The 19,287-nt window shown below is 45.9% G+C and overlaps 1 protein-coding gene across 2 annotated transcripts in view; it reads right to left on the bottom strand.

Moving 5' to 3' along the window:
- The window catches only part of LOC119401578 (ADP-dependent glucokinase), a 69,066-nt gene extending 55,507 nt beyond the window's left edge, over positions 1 to 13,559 (bottom strand). The window contains exons 1-3 of one of the 2 annotated variants that reach the window (XM_037668486.2): positions 13,098 to 13,559; positions 8,713 to 9,000; positions 6,273 to 6,409 (exon numbers count right to left, since the gene is read on the bottom strand). In XM_037668486.2, coding sequence (XP_037524414.1) covers positions 6,273 to 6,409; positions 8,713 to 9,000; positions 13,098 to 13,447 — 775 coding nt within the window. In that variant the 5' untranslated portion in view covers positions 13,448 to 13,559. The remainder of the gene's footprint in view (positions 1 to 6,272; positions 6,410 to 8,712; positions 9,001 to 13,097) is intronic. The other variant, XM_037668485.2, reaches the window with a different exon arrangement.
- Positions 13,560 to 19,287: the final 5,728 nt, after the last annotated feature.

Genomic DNA, 19,287 nt, shown 5'->3' with positions numbered 1-19,287 from the left:
TTGCCCAAATATCACTAAAAGAGTTGCCTGCAGAATGCAGGAGCAAAAATAAATATCCTGTGCGTTTCTCTTCCACAGCTTGTGTTTTTATTCGCGGCGCCAGAAACTGGCGAAATAGTTTCGGACCGCTAGAGCCGGAAAGTGGGTAAAGGTTTTGGACCGCAAAGGGTTAATGTTATCCTTCGGGACGTCCTTGTGCGTTTCGTCGCATAACTTCAAGTTAGTGTGATAGCTAGGCAGGCATACATATGCATGGAATGAATAGCATGTGCTTTTTTATGCCTTCTGCAATCAAAACAGTAAGCATGCGAACGATTCGTGTCGCTGTCCTGCGATATAAATTGTGCAAGCTCAGACGAAGCAGAAGCAGCCTTGTTTATTGCAAGAGTGCATCAAAATGTATTGAAGTGCTTAAATCTTGCAAATATCTTTAGTTTCAATCGTGTTATGTTCCCATTTTACTCAAGAACTGCCGAAAGGTTTGCACTGCAGATGTAAAGTTTGCGTGCCGGACACACCGTTCGATCGTGGTGCCCTCCTGGTGGTGTCATCACGACAGTGACCACCGTTCTCCCACCGGTTTGCTGCGAAGACGACACACTGCCCCATTCTAGCACAACACAGTATGTGGTTGCGTACAGTGCTTCGTCGGACGTTTGTTTACATTGAGGCTCTGTGCATTCCCTCTCTCTGCACGAGATGCCTGTGCAGTCTGGCAGCACGCATGCTTTTTCTTTTTCGTTCTCTGCTCGCGCTACATGTGTGCTCTCCAAGTCACTTGTGCGCACGTTCGCCTCTCACGCCACGCTGAACGGCAGCACCCGTGCTCCTGGTCGCGGCACTCACGTGATAGTGCTTGCGCACTAATGCTACACTGGCTTTCGCGTTATATTTCATTGCTGGGCTCGCGGGGTTGGTGGAGACGGTGTGCAGAAACTTTGTCAAGAGAATAGCCAATAAAACCACCCTTTGGCGACGGTAATGCCCAGAAAGTTCAGAAAATAAAACCTTGAAAAGAAATTGCTGTGCTATGCTGTTAGAATGGCAAAAAAAGAATGGCACCAAGATCACGCAGAACATTAATGACGAGACCTTCTGCAACTTTGAGCTGGAAATAAGCGCAAGAATAAAACATAAAATGTCACCCTGCTTAAAATCGTGTGTGCATATGAGAGAGAAGCATTTGTAATTGAAACAACCAGACAGGACTAATTCATTGCAACTCGAGTTGGCATGAACCTACGCAAAACCAACCGAAAATGGGTGAGTCCACCCGAAAACGGGCTTTGAGATGGCCTTGTTTGTGAACTTGATTTCTTTGGGTGAACTGCACAAGGGCAAGTGATGAAACACCATGATGAGAATAAGGACAACAAAGGAACAAAGACCAAAGGACAAGCACTGACCACAGGACAAACACTTCGTGCCTTTGTTGTCCTTATTCTCGTTGTGCTGTTTCATTCTCTACTCTAATTATGAACCAGCTAGTCACTAACGTTGTTACTAATGCAAAGGGAGGAACAAGAAAGGTGCATTCGCGTTTTCTACGTTCCCTGTCCTGTTTTTGCGCACAAGTTCTCCCCAAGTTTCAGGTGGGCTGTTTTCCTGTTACTGTGGCTTCCGGAAATAGAATGGTGCGAAAAAAAAAAAGCCAGATTGCTAAAGTCGTTGGAAACGAAGATATGCATGTACATTTATGTACTGTTTAGGCTAGCAAAATTTCCGGTGTGCCGATTGCATTATTTTTTTGAAGGTGCATCTGCATGCATACTAAACGAATGATCACATTCTGTGCTGCTCTGCCTCAGAAACACGGGCGTGATCTTTATACAAACAATTACTGTACACAGTAGTGTTATGTCTAGAAGGAATGGACCACTGGAATTTCTGCTGCCCTGATATGGCCTCTTTACGCATTTGAAACAAAAAGGAAAAGTCAAGTAGATTGAGCGCACGCTTTTCCGAAGTTCAAGAATGCTTGTCATCATACGGTGGACGAAGGACATTAAAAAAACGACCAGAAATGACTTTTTGTTTTGGTGAAGACAGCGTACAAGAATTAATGCAAGGAATTTCAAAGGCTCATTAAAATAAGCTCATTGAGTTCGTAATAATAAACAGTGCTATCACTATTTGTGCATTTATGCGATGAAACTAAATTACAGCACCCGTTCTGTTACGCGGCTGCTTCACGTGCTCGCAAGCCACAGGTAGGATTCTCCGAGAGAACCAGCAACTGCAAGATACACCAATCACGATCACCGTTTTAAATATTGCGCAGTATGCACAGCACCACAACAGTTTTTCACAGCTGGTGTTCTAGTGTGCTCTTTCTTGAAAACTACTGAATGGGGGCGACGATGCTTTAAAGGGGTCATGAACCACTTTTCCAAGTAATGACGTAATGACCTCAGTATCGGAGTTTACTGCCTCCTGAATCGATTGCCGCAAAAATTTCTCGAATCCGTCAAGAATCAGCGGAGTTACGGGGGTTTGGCGCACGCTCCGAGCGCTTTCTCTCTTTTCTCGTGCCGACGAGCGCACTGGAAGCTAGACAGGGAGGGATGGCATGGGGGAAAGAAGTTACGTCAGCGCGCGTCATGAAACGCGATCGCTCTCCCGCTGTGATTCGCTCGTGCGAGTGCGGCTACCGTGTACTGAGGAGTGCGGCGCCGGCAAGTGGCGGCACCCCGCGGCAAGAAGCGCATCTGATCCGAACGCCGCTCTCGATTTACGTCGGCTATCGGCCAATAAGCATGCTATGTCTCTTGCGACGTAAACTGCCAGATCCGCGACGTAAACTGCCAGACGCCCCGCCCACCGACGAGAGTGAGAACCGGCCTCTGTTTGAAAAGAGGGCGCCTGGGGAAACGGCAACTTCGCGCTCCGCTTGTGGCCTTTACGCGGCGCGCACGACTATAGTATTTGGCAGAGCAGTTCATAGCCGTGTCAGCTTTCCGCAGGATGTGTTTTTTCAACAAGCCCAAGGGGTGCTTCATGACCCCTTTAATGCCACATACGTAAAGGTAATTTGACCTGTCGTATGACAATGATCAAAATTACGATTTGAACCTGCATACAGCTAGGCACCTGTTTTGCCTGTGCATTTCCCTTACATATACAGTTCGACTTGCTCATTTCAGTGATCATCACCTTCTCATGGCTGCTGTGCTACTGTGCAGCATAAGAACGGTCTGTAATGACTTGTGGAATGATGCGGCTTTCCTTGCAACATAACAACGCAATCACCGGCAGCACGCACTCTGTGGAAAATGCGCGGCAGTGCGCAGTCGCTCCCATGGGCGAGCTGATGACTTTCGGCACTTTAATCGGACAACCAGGGGAGCATCTGGCACTGGCGTCGTGCGCGCAAACTTTAAGTTGCCTTGTCTATAGATGAGTGATCCAGCCGCATAATAAGTCGTATAACGGCGTTTGTTCATTTGTGAGGCACAAAACATCTTCGATTACTACTCACTGTAAAACGAAAAGAAAATTCTGTACTTGGTGGTAAGAACATTGAAATATCTCTTAATGTGAATGCATCTACTGCAAGATGTCACGCTATCCTCTACAGTGTTGCACCTCATGTGTGGAATGGAGTATAAGCTGGAGCAGTTGCTATACTGTACACACGCGTTCGCAACGGGAGTGTACGCAGCGACGTTTCTCCATGCCACAAAACTGACGAGCACTTGAAGCAGTCCAGCAGAGTGGAAGCGAACAGCCAGGCAGCATGTTTGCTTTGTAGTAGGCTTGTGCAAATGACTCTCTTAGTTCGAAGTAACGTTGAAGCGAATGGTAATCAGTACTGAGTAATTTCGAAGTGAATTCAAATAGTAGCAGGATTTGAATTGTAGTGGGGTGCAAGTTAGAAGTAGACACCCCTACATGCATCCACATTAGGGGTGTGCGACTACCGTATTTACTCGAATCTAACGCGCACCTTTTTTCCAATAAAACGAGTCCAAAAATCGCATGCGCGTTAGAATCGAGTACCGAAAAAAAAGAAAGAGAAACTCGGTTATCATATTTCCATCGGCATTTCAAAATGGCCACCTCCTACGCGCCTTGGCCATTTCTGCCATTACTGTTTCAGTTCGTACGTGCGCTGAGGAGATTGTCATCCCGTTCTGCGTTCGCATCGACGGCATGGAAGTGCCGACTCCAAATACTCGACGAGTGCACCACGATGGCGCATTTAAAAGAATAGTTATTACATGTGCAGAGACAGACGGAAATTGGGCCGCATTGCGGTCGTTCAGAGTTTCCGAAACATGCGTGTGATACTGGCGCAAACAGAAGCAGAAGATTTTTTACAGCAAAGCTCCACGAAAAGGTTTCAGTGGACCAAAGCAGGGCCGGTTTCCCGAAATCGAAGAGCGACAAGGAGTTGTCCGACAGCGACGAGGACTGATCCATTACGCGACTCGTATCGCCGCCATAGTGGTGACAGTTCTAGCGGCAAGGCCCGCTTTTTGACTGTGTGTTTTACTTTTTGAAACTTTAGTTCTTTAAAACCCAAATACTTGTTCTTCTGAATGTGCAAAGTTTGACTCCTACGGACTTTTTTTGTCCTTTTATCTCACGAAAAATGGGTGCGCATTACAATTGATGTATTACTTTTTTTTGGTCGAGGAAAACGGGTGCGCGTTACAATCGAGGGCGCGGTAGAATCGAGTAAATGCGGTATTTGAAAATTTCAAATATCGAATCAAATAGAATTCTATTCGATTCAGTACTCGAATCGAATTGTGCATATTAGAAATACTGAATACTTTGGAATATTTTTCAAACAATAAGCACTGATGAAAAAACCCCAAAGGAACAAAACATTCGAACAGAGGGGTGTAACGTTTGTTTTAATCAGCGAATTAACAAGATGCATGCAGTCGGAGGTTTTGTGGAACTACTGACGCTACTTATATTAATCGCAGGATGAAGGCGTTTTTGCTTTCTGAAAACTCCAGTGTCGCCGAAGCAACGGAGTCATCGATTCCACTATCTTCATAATGTCATCATGACGTTCATGATGATGTGAACTCATGAATACTGTATAATACATCAGTTTTATTTAAAAGCCATAGACAAAGTACCACGTTGAACATTGTATTCACTGTTGTGTTTCTACCTGCAGTTAATATGTCACACTATAGAATAAAGTAACAATTAGTCCGAAAATGACCAAGCGTTACGTGCAGCCAGAGCACGGTTACTCCACAACCTCTAGCACAAAATATGTTAACCTGTCAGTCACCTAGAACCAGTCACGGTGTTCGGATTAAGCCCTAAAGCGACCATGCAGGAATCGAGAAATGTAGGAACGTCACGAACACACGCGTCAGTTGACAGACACCCTCAGTCAAAACATTGCCAGCAATCAATGACTTGGGCAATTTGACAACGCGCATCATGTACCATATTAACAATACTAATCACTGCTATGATTTGTTAGCCAGATCACAGACAAGGAAATTATCTGAAGAAGTGTACTTGACGGCAAATGCTTCCGCAAACGTGCAACTGCCCTACTAAGCACGGGAGGTCAATGCCCTTCTGCTAACGGTGGCGCCTCTGGTGACCACTTTTGCCCCTATATGAAACTTTCGCGGGAGTTTCATGACCAGTAAAAAGTACTGAGGGACCATAGTATTAGCAACGTTTTACCTGTAGTGTTTCCGGTGAGACCGCAAGGGCAAAGCAATCAATGCGATAGCAACAAATCGTAATGTTATACGAAGTGAGACTGACAGCTAACTCTTGTGGATTCAATCTCACATAACTCTACAAAATGCTGATGTAAGAGAATACGGCCGCCCCAGGGAGAGATGCTCTATCCGCACAGTCTCCGTGTTGAACGCAGCTGAGACAGCGCGCGCACCAGTGATCGCGACCGCACCCTTAGAATCAAAGTTCAAAGTTGATGCTCGAGTGACACCTCCCCCCTCGCATATTTTCATGGTCGTTCAAGATGGGCGGGGCATTTCCTCTCTGCTTCGACGGCAGGCCTCCCGAGCGTGGTGATATTATCGCATGCTCTGCTTCAGCCACGTTCGTCGCCCCCGCTCGCGTGCTTTTACCCCTGATAGAACATACAATGTGCAGGGGGATGTTATCAATTTGGACTTTATACGGGACATGACGGCGACGACGACGGCGAAAACCCGCCGAGAGTGTCGATATAACTGCTACCGCAATAAAAATAACATGGAATTGAGCAGAAGGAATTGCAGCAAGATAATGACCTCGGTTATTAATGCTACAAGGCACACCTTTTTCAAACGGGAAGTTGTCCATCATCTGAAGCGCTGACACGACCAGCAGCTTGGGCTTGAATTTTTCCAGCTCGGGCACAAAGCTCTCGATAGAGGCCAACTTGGGGTTGGTGTGGTCGTTGTGGATTATAAACCTGCATGTGAAGAGGTGGTACACAAGCACGTCTACGACTGAGAACTAAAAATGAAAGAATCATTACAAAACATGGCTCACTCTGATGCCCCGTCTATTTCTTTTCCAGTGCTAGTTGTGCCATGCGCTGCTACTTTTTGATTCAGATAGCGCCATCCTTACTGGATAAGGATGGTAAATGGTGCGACAAAATTAACACGGGGCCTGAAAGCAAACAGATGTCACAAGTGTTGTTCCTGCACTTCCTTAAAGGAAGGCAGCGCTTACCTGCAAACTATGGACACTTCCAGGCATCAACAACTGTTTAGACATGTGGATTCATTGTGCTGGTTCAATGACTTTGTCACCACCATTAACAATATGCTATGCGAAGCCTTGCTATTCTTCACTCCTATGTATAAAAAAATGTGATACAGTCTGCATACATTGGAGTACACATGCAATCGTGTGCTGCAGCCAGTCTGTGGCAGCAACAAGCCCACTAACTTTAATCTAAACATGTTTCTGCTATTCGCTCTGCTCTGACAGCAAGCAAAAAACAGTACAGTGTTTGGTCCCTCTTATCTATGGCTAAAGACAAAGTAAAGTATTGCCAGTGCTTTGCTGACAATGCTATGTGCATACTGCATTGTCTCTCAGCCAACGCTTGCGAGCACCCTGATAAAGAAGACAAAAGAATTTGCATTTTCCCTTGGACTGTTAGCAAAAGTGATAATTGTTGGAGATGCTTTTGTAAGCATATGTTGTGCAATGTCTTCAGTGTAATTCCTCCTTCGTACGCACAACATTACTGGGACATGCTATTTGTTCTGACACCATTAGGCCCGAGACAGTGTCGGCAGCCACAAAACTGCTTTTGGTTTCTACCAAACAGGTGCTGCCTTTATTTGCTTTCATGTCCATGCTACTCACACTAATGTATCGCTCCATCGCTTGCTGTATGGTACTAAGCTTCATTTGAAACTTCTTATTTAACTTTTCAGTTTCCGTCCCATATGGGAGAACTGGTAAAATGGCATGTGCAAAGTTTTTGCAATATTAACGATAAACTGTCAGTCAGGACTTGGGTTTGTTGGTTGCATGTGACACAGTGCAGTTTGATAAGCTTAAGCAAGGTAGCTTGTATACCATAGTGTTTCCTTCAATGCTGTTCTATGCTTGCCTGTAATGTTAATGTATCAAAAACCTGCATATTCGCTGCAATCTACCTGCCTTATCAACACATTATGCATACCCTACATAAAAGCTAACTATTATATTTATTTTATTATATTACCTCGAGACTGTGGAACGCTTTAACTTGTAGCATCATCATCTTATTTGATGTAATAAAATGATGTAACATCATTTTATTTATATAAGCAACTTGTTCACATTCATCTACATAACTTACATGAGTAACCATGTTAACAAACACAAAATGTTTCACGCACATTTGTATGTAGCAAAGCTGTTGTAATATTTGTATTTTTTTCACATTGTAATTCTACTCTAACTTCTGCTAAAAAACGAACCCCAGCCACACCCCTTAAAATGGTTGTGGAGACCTGCCTATAAAAAAAAATGTTATTATAAGTAAGACGTGCCGATCATGGAGGAAAACCATGTGAGGTGTAGAAAGCTTGTAATGCCTTCGATCCTGGATCAATACATCGACTGAGAAGAAAAAGAATAAGGCTTTCGTCATTTAGTTAATTTATGAAAACGCATAAAGGACCCTGTGAGTTTTTAACTGCGTGGCACATTAGAGGCCTGGCTTGTCATCCATCAACCGTCTCATGTTGCATGGTCACACAGTGGTCAATACAGGCCTCAAACATGGCTAACAATGCCCAAAATCAGTGCAAAATAAGTTAACGAGGCCTTAAGTAATGTAGACAACGGAAATAACCAAAAATTAATCGCAATAATTCACCTAAGATCGCGAAAAATTCTTCTGAAACATCCGCCTGATACCGACGCCGCGCATGACAGGGTGCCACCGCATTGGCAAGCGCAACAATTGCCGAGGGAATCACCGAGTCGCTCGTGCTACACATTTCCCCAGGTTTCACGGTAATGGAGCTGCATGAAGTGCAGGATATAGAAATACTACAAGACCTACACAAGAACGACATTAGCGCAGGATTTAGAGCGGGATTTTAAACTACACTAACACCTAAACAAGAATGACATTCGTGCTACATTAACCGCAGAATTAGCACTAGATTAAGAGCTGGATCTCTTTTTGATTACAACTTTCCTTAGATACCTTAAATAGCACTGTAATATCGAACCAATAGTATTGAAGCATTCCCTGCTCACCTGTTGGCACGTGGTGAGTGTAGATGACCCCAGCGTTCGCCGGCGGGATACTCGAGCAGCAGGTGAACCTCGTCGTCGGTGACTTCTGGCCCTGCCACGGTGATGCCCTCGGGCAACTCGGCGCGCAACTTGGGTGACATGTGGGCGCCGAGCAGCACTTCGCAGCCCTCGTAGGCGAAGCGCCTCGCCATCAGCGGCGCATTGCCTCCGATGTGGAACTCTGCACTGTCGGCGCTCTTCGCCGCTTTGACGAGCTCGGCGAACAGCGTCGCGTTGGAGACGAAGCGCCTCCATGGCACGAAAAAAAGCTTATTTAGTTGATAACCCCAGAGTACAGCCGGAAACACACTTGTCTAGAGTGGTTGAGAGCATGGTTGTGGATGCTGGTGCCGTCCACAGCTGCAACCTCGTGTTAACTACAAGCTTCCCTTTCAGCTTAAATTATAGCACAAGGACCTAGCATGCAGTATCACTATGTTTGTTAACATTACGGTATCGGTCCCTGCACATTTTTGTAAAAAAACGGCAGCTCAAAAGGACTGGCCGCTCTAGACAAGTGCGACTCAGACTGTGAAAGCACATGCATGAGCAATAGAATCTTCAGCAGCTTTCAAAGCGTGCTTAGACATCGCTTCATGGAACAGTTATTGCCACTCCTTTTTTTTAACAAAACGTTTGCTTGGTCAAGTTCAGAACTGTACAGGAAGAAACCAGAACTGTAGAAAGAATGAAGGTCAAGATGAGTACACAGGACTGTGTAAGCACTAGCAAGTGTTGTTGTTAACCCATTACCTTTGGCTCACACCCACGGTGGGGGATCGGCCACGAACTGAGTGGTTTCATAAATTTATATCACATTGAAGAATAGGATATGAAATAATAACGGAAATTTCGGTGCGCGATAACATGTATATACCAAGAAAGCTTTTATTATAATAATAAATACAAAAATAATTAAAAAACAACCTTGTCTACTTCTACACTTCTCGTTTTTTTCTCCTCTTTTTTTATATTTGTAACTCCCAAAATTTATTTCCCAGGCCGTAGTATTTTAGCACTTGTCCATATCATGCTCAGTTAAAAAAAAGTATACATATATAGTTAGTTGTATAGAGCAAACGGGGATGTGTTGACAAAGGAGAATGGACAATGCTACGTCACTGCTCCCTGCGTCATCCCAAGCACCCGTTTTCAGTACGAAACTCATCCCACCAGTCTCTTTTTTGGTAAAATCAACCAGACTCGTGATTGCACACTTCAACTTGGTATACATTCACGTATCTGGTCATGCAGCTGAGAATGCTAGCTACAGCGTTGCCAGCCAAACATTTCCGATATTTCCAGTTGGTCATTTGGTATGCAAGCTTTGTGATTAACTGCTGTATGATTAGCCATAGAGTACGCGTAAAAGATTAGCAGGAAATAAAGAGTTGTCGCTGCTGTAGTCTACCCCTGCCAGCATTTATTTATTTGTTGATTTGTTTATTTATTTATTTATGGTTACGGCCTATGGTCATTACAGAAGGAGGTGGATTGCATCTATAACATACAACATAACTGAAGCTTACAAAAGAGGAATGCTTGCATCGATACAATCAAGAAAATAATAAATGGCGCACAGTACGTAGAAGGGGAGAAAAACGGCTAAAAAGCTGGAAATTCGCGAGCCTTCTTGTGTAGTTGAAGTATGTACAACTGATGCTCGACTGCTGACCCGGAGGTTGCGGGATTGAATCCTAGCCATGGCGGCCACATTCCAATGGAGGCAGAAGGCTGGATGCCCGTGCACTTAGATTTAAGTGCACATCCCAGAATCTCAGGTGGTCGAAATTTCCGGAACCCACCACTACAGCGTCCCTCAATGACATTATGGTTTTGGGACATAAAACTCCAACAAATATTAAGAAGCAGGTACAACCACTTGCAGACTTTGAGGAGCTCACACTGATCTCACTCATTCTCCGACTGGCCGCAAGTTAGGGCTGGAATTTAGAGTACACGCGTGCTGTGACACCCGTCAACGCAAGTGGCAATCGTTTCTCCACAGCGCGACAATATGGCACACAAACACACCGGAGAATTAAGCAAAGAAGTGAAAAAGCATTCCAATGCATGAAATTCATGCCGATAAGCAATGTCAGCCTGCACTTTGAATGAGGACGTTACAGGACTTGTAGGACAAAGGCTGCCAGTGCCGACTATTATCTCACAACCTTGTGCGGTCAACGAGCAAGGGCAAACATTATTATCATGGAATGTAGGTGCTTGTGACAGGTTGACGTAGCGTCAAAAATGAATGCTGTCCTACACAACACAGAGTGTGACCAAAGCGACTGAATTATTTGAGAGAATAGCTTATTAGTAAACTTAGTAGAGTTGAAACTTGCAATAACGAAACCGGCGCAACCACAGAATTCCCCAACAACAAAATAACTTCCTGTCCCCAGCAAATACCCACAAAATTCAATCCCTCTTGTATTTCTCGACAACGAAATCGTGCTACAAAACTTCAGGGGACATTATCCCAGACATTTTCTGCTCGCGCGAGGTTGGCATACACCAAAATGTGCTCAAATGTCTTTACTTCACACTTAAACTGTGTTAAGTACCACCACATTCTTCTTGTATGGATGCCATGATTTATGCTTACAGTCTCATGTGCCAGACATAGTCTTTGCGAGCATGTGGTTTGTTTAGACTGATTTGTGTGTTTGTGCGTAGCCGTAACAGAGTGTGGTCGCATCGTCATTCAAGCTAGTGGCATGGTGGCTTGCTGTTTGTTGTTCACGGGTTGCCATGCACAAAAGGTTTCGCTCACGCGCGTAAAGTTTCTTATGCTGTTCGAAGAATGGGTCCGCGACCCATTTTGGCGATGTTTTACAAAAGCTGCACAGCGACATGGCCAATCAGTGACGGAGGAGTGATTGCTATGGCTACGTCAGCGCATGTGAATTGGACGCTTTTGAAACGATGCGGGCGTTCCTCGGAACACGCGACAACGATGACACATAATACAACTTGTTGCATTGCGAAGGAAAATCTGTGCGTTTACTACATGGAAACGTTAGAGAAGGGAAACTAACTGAATTTTGACATTAAATTTTCGTTTTGCTAACCATTTCCCTATTTGTACTGTAGCATTTCGTTATAACGAAATTCTCGCGATAGCGAAATTTTTCGGTTTGCCCAGCGATTTTGTTATTACAGGGTTAAAATGCAAATGTCGCATGGCGGTGAGGAGTAAAGAAGAACGACACCGTTGCTAGCCTGACTTCTCAGCCGTACAGGTGTACCCTTTGGACCTAAATCAACGAGCTGATAACCTCAACAGCACCTCGAACGATAACACACATGACGCACTGGGAGCCAACAAACGTGCCAAGCAGCGATAACGCGCTCGCTGCAGCCGGCTATGTGGAATTGCGTCAGAACCGAACCCACAGCGATAGACAATCGTCAGCCAGGACTGCTTACACAGATAACGGTTAAAAGACAACGGAGCCGGTATGTCACCTTACCGAATGAAAGAGGGGTGTTTCGGCACACCCCCCTTTCATTCAAAATTGACAATCGACTGCATAGCAGATCGTGTGCGTTACCTAAAACGGGGGGCCCTCCAATGCGGTTTTCGTGGAATAAAAAAGTCAACACAAGTCGCACACACATACAATAGTTGAAAGGTGACTGACAGCCGAGGAATTAGGACAGAGGAACAGTTAATATCACGGTGGCATTTTTCAAGTTTAGACGGATTTTAAAGTGTGTCAAGGCCGCAAGCATCTCCTAACAGCCATCAAAGATGGAATTGATGCCATCGAGGCTGCCTAGAACACGCGAAAAGCACCATCACACAGTGAAAATAAAAGGTGACTGACCGAAACAGCTGGCAACGAGCTAAAGATAGCAAAATACTCGCAGTCAGCGCTAAAAATCCGCCGACGTTCCGCCGACCGGAAAAAAGGTCGGCAGATAGCGTCAGCTGCGAGCTTGCTCGAATCGGAAAAAGAAAAAGAAAACAACGCGAAACAAGATCAAGAAAAACGATTTGTTTTGAATAAGCGCCACGCAGGCAATCAGTTCACGAAGCGTAGACATTGTGTGCTGCGACATAGAAAAGCATTTCGGGCGAGTCATAATACGTATAAAAATATTTAAAACATTCTGTGTCATTCTTCTGCGTCACATCTGATATTTGAAGGGGTTCATGGCATAAACAGGCTGCCTTCAACAAAAAGCTTAGCTGGACATCAGGACCTTCGACTGTCTTCCTTTTCTTCGGCGCCGTACGAACGATGGATGATCTAGCAAGTCAGCAAAAAGTTAATGATACAAGGAAGGACGTTGCTTTCTATTCCGTAACGGGAATGTTTAAGTAAATAACTCACTCGGCCGCTGCACCATGACGGAAGTAGTAGGCGAAGACGCGTTGAAGGTCTCTCTCGCTTTCGATAACATCGATGTGTTCAGGATCGTCGGGAGGCTGGATATGCGCGAACAGTTCAGAACTCTGGACGATCAGGTCCTGACAGGATCCGAAACCGATCGCGATGCGAGTCTTCGGAGCCACTGATACCTGGCTCTCGGCTTTCAGCAGTCCGTCCAGTATGAGCTCCAAGCGCTGGCGTAGAACATCGTCGGCTTGTTTCTTGTAGTATATGGCGTAGAAAATGACTAGCGCGGATATCAGAGTTGTGGCGGACAGCGTCCACTTCGAAGTCGTGGAGCTTGCGATCATTGTCGGCGAATTTTGCTTTCCTCTTGTTTTTTTAGAAGGCGGAGGCGAGAGAATTTACGGAAGAGCAACGGAGGCTGAACAGCCTCAGGCCGCCATGACCAATCACGTGATGACGACAAACCGGCGCACGCCGTGACGTAATACCATCGCGTACGTGGCAGCTTCCGCGAGTAAAAAGTAGGGCGCGGCGGATGAGTACTGTGTAGTGGGGTTTCGGTTTTGGTTCCGTTTTTGCTGCGTTGGCATTTTCGGTTTCGCGCGCTTGCGATTGTGAGTCAGCCTACAAGCGATGCATTGCAACCGCTGGGCAAGGGATTTATTCGCAGCTGTACTACGATTTATCGTTAATGTCCACAACAGACCATGACAGAATGCAGCTTTTCAAAAATCGGTCTCAATCAAAAAAAAAAAAGGAAAAAAAAGAAAAAAGGTGTTCTCATGTGAAAGTCACTGTATGTCGACGCTGTATGTGACTGAGGCTGCTGGGAAATAAATAAAACACGCTTAGTTCATGTCTGCAACGAAATTGCGTATTGTTGGCCTCGTTTTCGGGCTGCAGCGGGTCAGGGCGTTGTGTATACTCAAGACACGTGTGGTTCAGTGCAGTTCTCTGGTGATTACTAGAGACCGGATTTTAGGCAAATGCCTATTTTGTTACTTGCGTTCCTATCGTGCCATTTTGATATATGAGCATGAATTAGAGGTTAAGAAGAGTTTTTAGAGTGTTTTATAGTGCCTATAAATGCCTATATTTGGCGTTCGTGCCTAAACGCCTGTAAGGGCCTATAAATGGCTATTTTCAAGATTGGCGCTTGTATGAACGCTATTTAACTTCAAGTTTCGCTCCCGGGTGCTGTTTGAGACCGTTATTCATGTTACCACGTAAGATTGACTGTTGGGAACTAAGGGGTTCAACCTAGTCCTCTAGTTCAACCAACCAACAACCGCTAGTAGCAGTGAAGCGGGACACGCCGGCGAATATTCGCCGCCGCGCTGACATGGCCCGAGTGGTTGGCGAATACGAAACCGCGGAGAGCCGTCAGCGGAAAGGAGAGTGAAGAGCTAAAAAGAAAGAAAAATGTGATGTGCACGCAGCTTTTGTTTTGTTTGTGATTTACGTTTTAAGGTGTTCACTGCAGTAGCGTAGCCAGAAGTCTTTTTCGGGGGGGGGGGGGGGGGGTGTCGGGGGGACAACCATACTTTATATATGTTCGTGCATGCGTTTGTATGTGTGCGTGTATATACACCCACGCAAAACTGAAAAGTTTCGGGGGGCGGGGGAGGTTCGTGGAGACCGCGCTCGTGGAGACGCAAGGAAAAATAAAACGCTCAATTAGTGCTAGTATATATAATTTCGCCTGTATTTGACGGATTCGAAAGTTATTGCGGCAGGCGATTCGGAAATTTAATTAAGGTAAAAGCGCTGGTGTCGAGAACCCTAAAAAGAGCATCGTGGTGCCTCGCTTTCGATATCGAGAGGGCCGTTTTACAGTGACGTGTCAACACAGTCTGACGCAATGTTTATAGAGCATCTATCTATCTATCTATCTATCTATCTATCTATCTATCTATCTATCTATCTATCTATCTATCTATCTATCTATCTATCTATCTATCTATCTATCTATCTATCTATCTATCTATCTATCTATCTATCTATCTATCTATCTATCTATCTATCTATCTCGTATGTTTATAAACGTTGAATAGAAGTAGCGCGTGCCTTCAGGTTGTGTATGTATTTTTCCCGCTTACTGGCGATGTCATAGGCGTCCGCACGAGGGGGACAGGGGGAGGCCGCCCCCCTAATCATCTGAAGGGGGCGCCAACTCTGCTCCACACCTTTACTCAGGCGTTCCTTTACTCAGGACGCCGTGGTAAGCACGTCATCGCTTCATTTTTATTTTTGCATCCACCGCGAACCTTGCTTTTTGTTTCGAACGCGACCAACGGAGGGTGGGGAGGGGGGGGGGGCGCAGTAAGACTTCGCCCTCCAAGAGAAAACCCTGCGCACGCCTATGATTAAAGTGACAACATTTAGGGTGCAGTGCACAAAGCCGTTCAAGCGCATCCATTGGTTCATATGACCAGAGTAGAGAGACGATGCGAAGTTGCTCAACGAAGCCTTTGGTAAGTTTGTATATTATCACGCTTTTGTACGGCACACGTCGATGAAATGTGTCTCGATGTGGTCGTCTTGCCTGCAAAAGAATTCGCACCCTTCTCACCCACAAATGACAACAGTGGCGATCGGTGTCATGGCCTGTCTTTTTCACCGGATTGGATGACGCGCCCTCGAAGAAGGGCGATGATCAGGCAGAAAAAAAAAAGAAAAAAAAAAACTGAGAAATGCTTGACAGCCAAGGTAACGGTTTCGTTTGAGAATATCTTTCTATGCTTATCTTCGTTTTCAGTGAGAAGAGCTGACAATACAAAATTCCTGTTAGTAGGTGCGGTGCCCTTGTGCGTTTAGAAACTAAACACTGTGAGTACGCGAGGACAAGTCAAGACACGCTCGATAAACGAGGGCTGTGAAAGCATCAACAAGCCTTCCGCTGTTAGACAATACATGACAGCGACGCGCGAAGCAAGTACCTAAAATCGAAATGAAGACGATCTGTCCGATGTTTTAAACGCGAATGCATTTCTTAGTCGGGCTATGTAAGGCATCCGGCGTTGTCCGCGCGCCTCTTCGCTCTCAGCAACAGCTGCGGGCGCGCGCGCTTATCCTCGCCCCTAGCAACCGGAGCAGGTGGTGCGGGTGGAGTAGCGGAGACTGAGTGGAGAGGAGGAGCGCGCTCTGGCGTGTGAGGGCGCTCGCATCGTGGGAGCTCGGCGGAGCTCCCGCGTGTGTGGAGAGAGTGTAGGAGAAGGTAGGTGCAGTGCTTCACCGCTCCTTTTCTCGCCGTTCGCTCTCTCTCCTCTCGAGGATGCCGGCCTAGTCGAACGAATTTTCTAGCCGCTCACCACGGTGACTCGGACGCCCGTTCTCCTGCCCCCCCCACCCCCTCACTGTTTTTTTCCACTCATACCTTTCTTTTTTCCTTTACCATACTCTTTTCACTCTCACTGTCCCTTTAATCCCCAATCCCCCGTGAGTGTATCGGTTGAGGTGTCCTCACTTGAGAGACAGCTATCGTGCACTCCACACCTTCTTCCTTTTAAGAATCACCTCCCCCCCCCCCCCCATCGCCTCAATGCAGTGCGTTTGAAACGCGTTTGTAGCGTTTGTGCTGCCTTGGCACAGCCTGCAAACAGCGCGTTCTAAACGCGTTTCTGCTGCATTGAAGGCGGTGGCAACATTCCTGAGGTGATTACGAACGCACGTAGGAAGAGTTCGTTGAAAGAGGCGCCCAAAAGGGAGACACTTGAGCGCGTCGATGTGTCCAGCTTTACGCCATTAAAATTACTACACCGTGTACTCTCGGCGCAAGAAATGCATTCGCATTTTCTCACGATTCCCTTCGGGGAGGTGGGGGCATTTTTTCTATCCGGGCGGGGCATCGATATGCTAGAGAACACCGGGGCCGTGTGTTTGAGCTTTGCTGGTATTGTACGGAGTGCTGGTGCGGCGATTTTTTAAAGGCGAAAGTCTTAGATGCCTCGTCAAACGCGAGAAATAACCGTCGTCCAGCGGCGTCGGCGTCAAATCGAGTGATAAAAAAAAACATCATGATGTCATGAAGTCACCATATGACGTCATCATGACGTGACAGAAAGCCAAAATGTGCGACGTCACTATGACGTCACATAACGTGCCGTCAACTGATGACGTCCTCACATGACATTGTCGCTTGGTAAAAGTGAACCGATCACGGAGGGAATGCAAAACCAGGTGACGTGTGGAAAGCTTGCAATGCCTCCGATCCTGGAGGCAGTGAATAACCACGTTAGGTGCAGAAAGCTTTCGGATGGATGCGGAGAGGATCAATACGTTGACAGTGATGAAAAACAAAAAGATTGCTTTTGCGCCTTAGAGTCGCCTTAGGCGAATGCGTGAGGGACACTGCGAGCTTTTTTTGTCTTTGTAAGAACGCGATACCCATCTGTACTAGATATCCATATATTGCAAAAACAAAACAAAAAAGAACCAAGAACAGCAATCGTGTAGTTCTCGTGCCCGTTTAAGAACCCGCAGGTTGTCTAAAGGCTAAAGTCTTAGACCCGATACCCCGATACGCGGCGTCTATACCAGCCCTTAAATTTTAAACAAGGCAACCTCAAACCCATAGTTTGAGGTTGCCTTGTTCTTGCTCGGTTTGCGAAACGTTACGTTAACAGCAGAAAAAAATGACAAGTACGCTACTACTATAGCGTCCATTTTCAACGGTCCGGACCGCACAATGCGCTCATGATGAGCCTCAGGCTCCCTTTGAAGGCGCCCGTTCATAACGTCTCTCCTCAATCACGTTGACACCGAGGTTGGGAGCGCCTTGTGTGTATGCCGTAGTCGCACAGCTCGAAGCCTATATGACGGCGCTACCTCTTGCACGGGGCAGCTGTCGTTTCCCGCGCTTTTGTAAGACCGCAGAACGAGCCTTTCATTCTTCCGAAGAAACCCGGGGCCGACGCGCCCTCGTTCTTGGGGATGAGCGATTTCGTCGAGCGTGTGATTGACCTTAACTATTACTGTGCTAATACAAATAATTCGTAAGCTCATGAGCTGAGGCGAAGTGGCAGCTCCCCATGGACTGTCTACACACCGTTCCACGAAATATAGGCTTCAGTATTTACGTGGAATTTTTCTTTATTGATACGATGTGAGGGGATGCTGGCGCACATATAAAGCGCCACTATATACTCCTAAGCTCTTGAATTGATCGGACATACAACTCGACACTTTCTCACAGTAAGACAAGGAGTAAGAGAATGATTTAAAAAAAAAGTAAAAAAAAATTAACAAATAACTGTCAAACAGCGTGCTTACATATTTCGCTAAGCGAAAACTATCTGCAAACATGCTTTTCTGGTTGGATAGAACCAATTAGGAACACAGTTAGGGTGCTCCCCTTAGGGAAACATTTGGAAGAGTAATAAATGGGATATACGGAGAAACTGACAAGCTCGAGTGAAGATATGAAAAATTGGTGAACACGGGGGTCGCTGGAGCTGACGTTTCGACAAGCGGACTTGCCTTCTTCAAGGCTGCAACTGCTTTCCATAGCGTGTGTATGTAGTTTTATATGCTTGGGCTTCGTACCCTCTCCTCCAACCCAAACTAAAGGAGTGGAAAGGGCAACTGCAAAAAAAAAAAGCCTTAAAGAAGACAAGTCCTTTTGTCGAAACGTCGGCTCCAGAGACACCCCGTCTTCAGCAATTTTTCATCTCTTGAAGCTGCCGTCTTCCCCTGAACTTATGCCTTTTTTGAAGCTCGAGCGAAGGAATATTTGTGGCGTGTTTGGTTCTTGCCAAGGCGAACGCATTGTGTTGATGCTCTTATGCAACGAAATTCTTGCTACATATAACGTTGTCTAAGTTAATCCACCACTGCGTCGATCAGAGTGGCTCAGCAAAAAAAGAAGAAGAAGCGCCCAGTCAATGTAATCTGCAAATGCAGCAAGTTTCTACTTGCTGCTTCTACTGCTACTGGTAGCGAATCGCGTTGCACTTGGGCGACAACGGAATTTAAAACACACAGTCCGGACCAGTGGCGTAAATCCAGCAAAATCACAGGGGTGGGGCACACCTCAGAACATGGCGGCCATTTTGTTTTTATACATAAGGGTAATATTTTTATTTCAAATATTCAAATATATGATGTTCTAAAGCTAAATCTCAAGGGGGGGGGGGCATTTGCAAGAGGTGTCCCTCCCAGCATAAACACAAGGGGTGTCCCTCCC

Source organism: Rhipicephalus sanguineus, chromosome 8 (assembly GCF_013339695.2).
Source record: "Rhipicephalus sanguineus isolate Rsan-2018 chromosome 8, BIME_Rsan_1.4, whole genome shotgun sequence".
In the NCBI taxonomy this organism is placed as follows: Eukaryota; Metazoa; Arthropoda; class Arachnida; order Ixodida; family Ixodidae; genus Rhipicephalus; species Rhipicephalus sanguineus.
The sequence above is the reverse complement of the archived record's forward strand: the minus strand, read 5'-3'. Positions and strand labels throughout refer to the sequence as shown.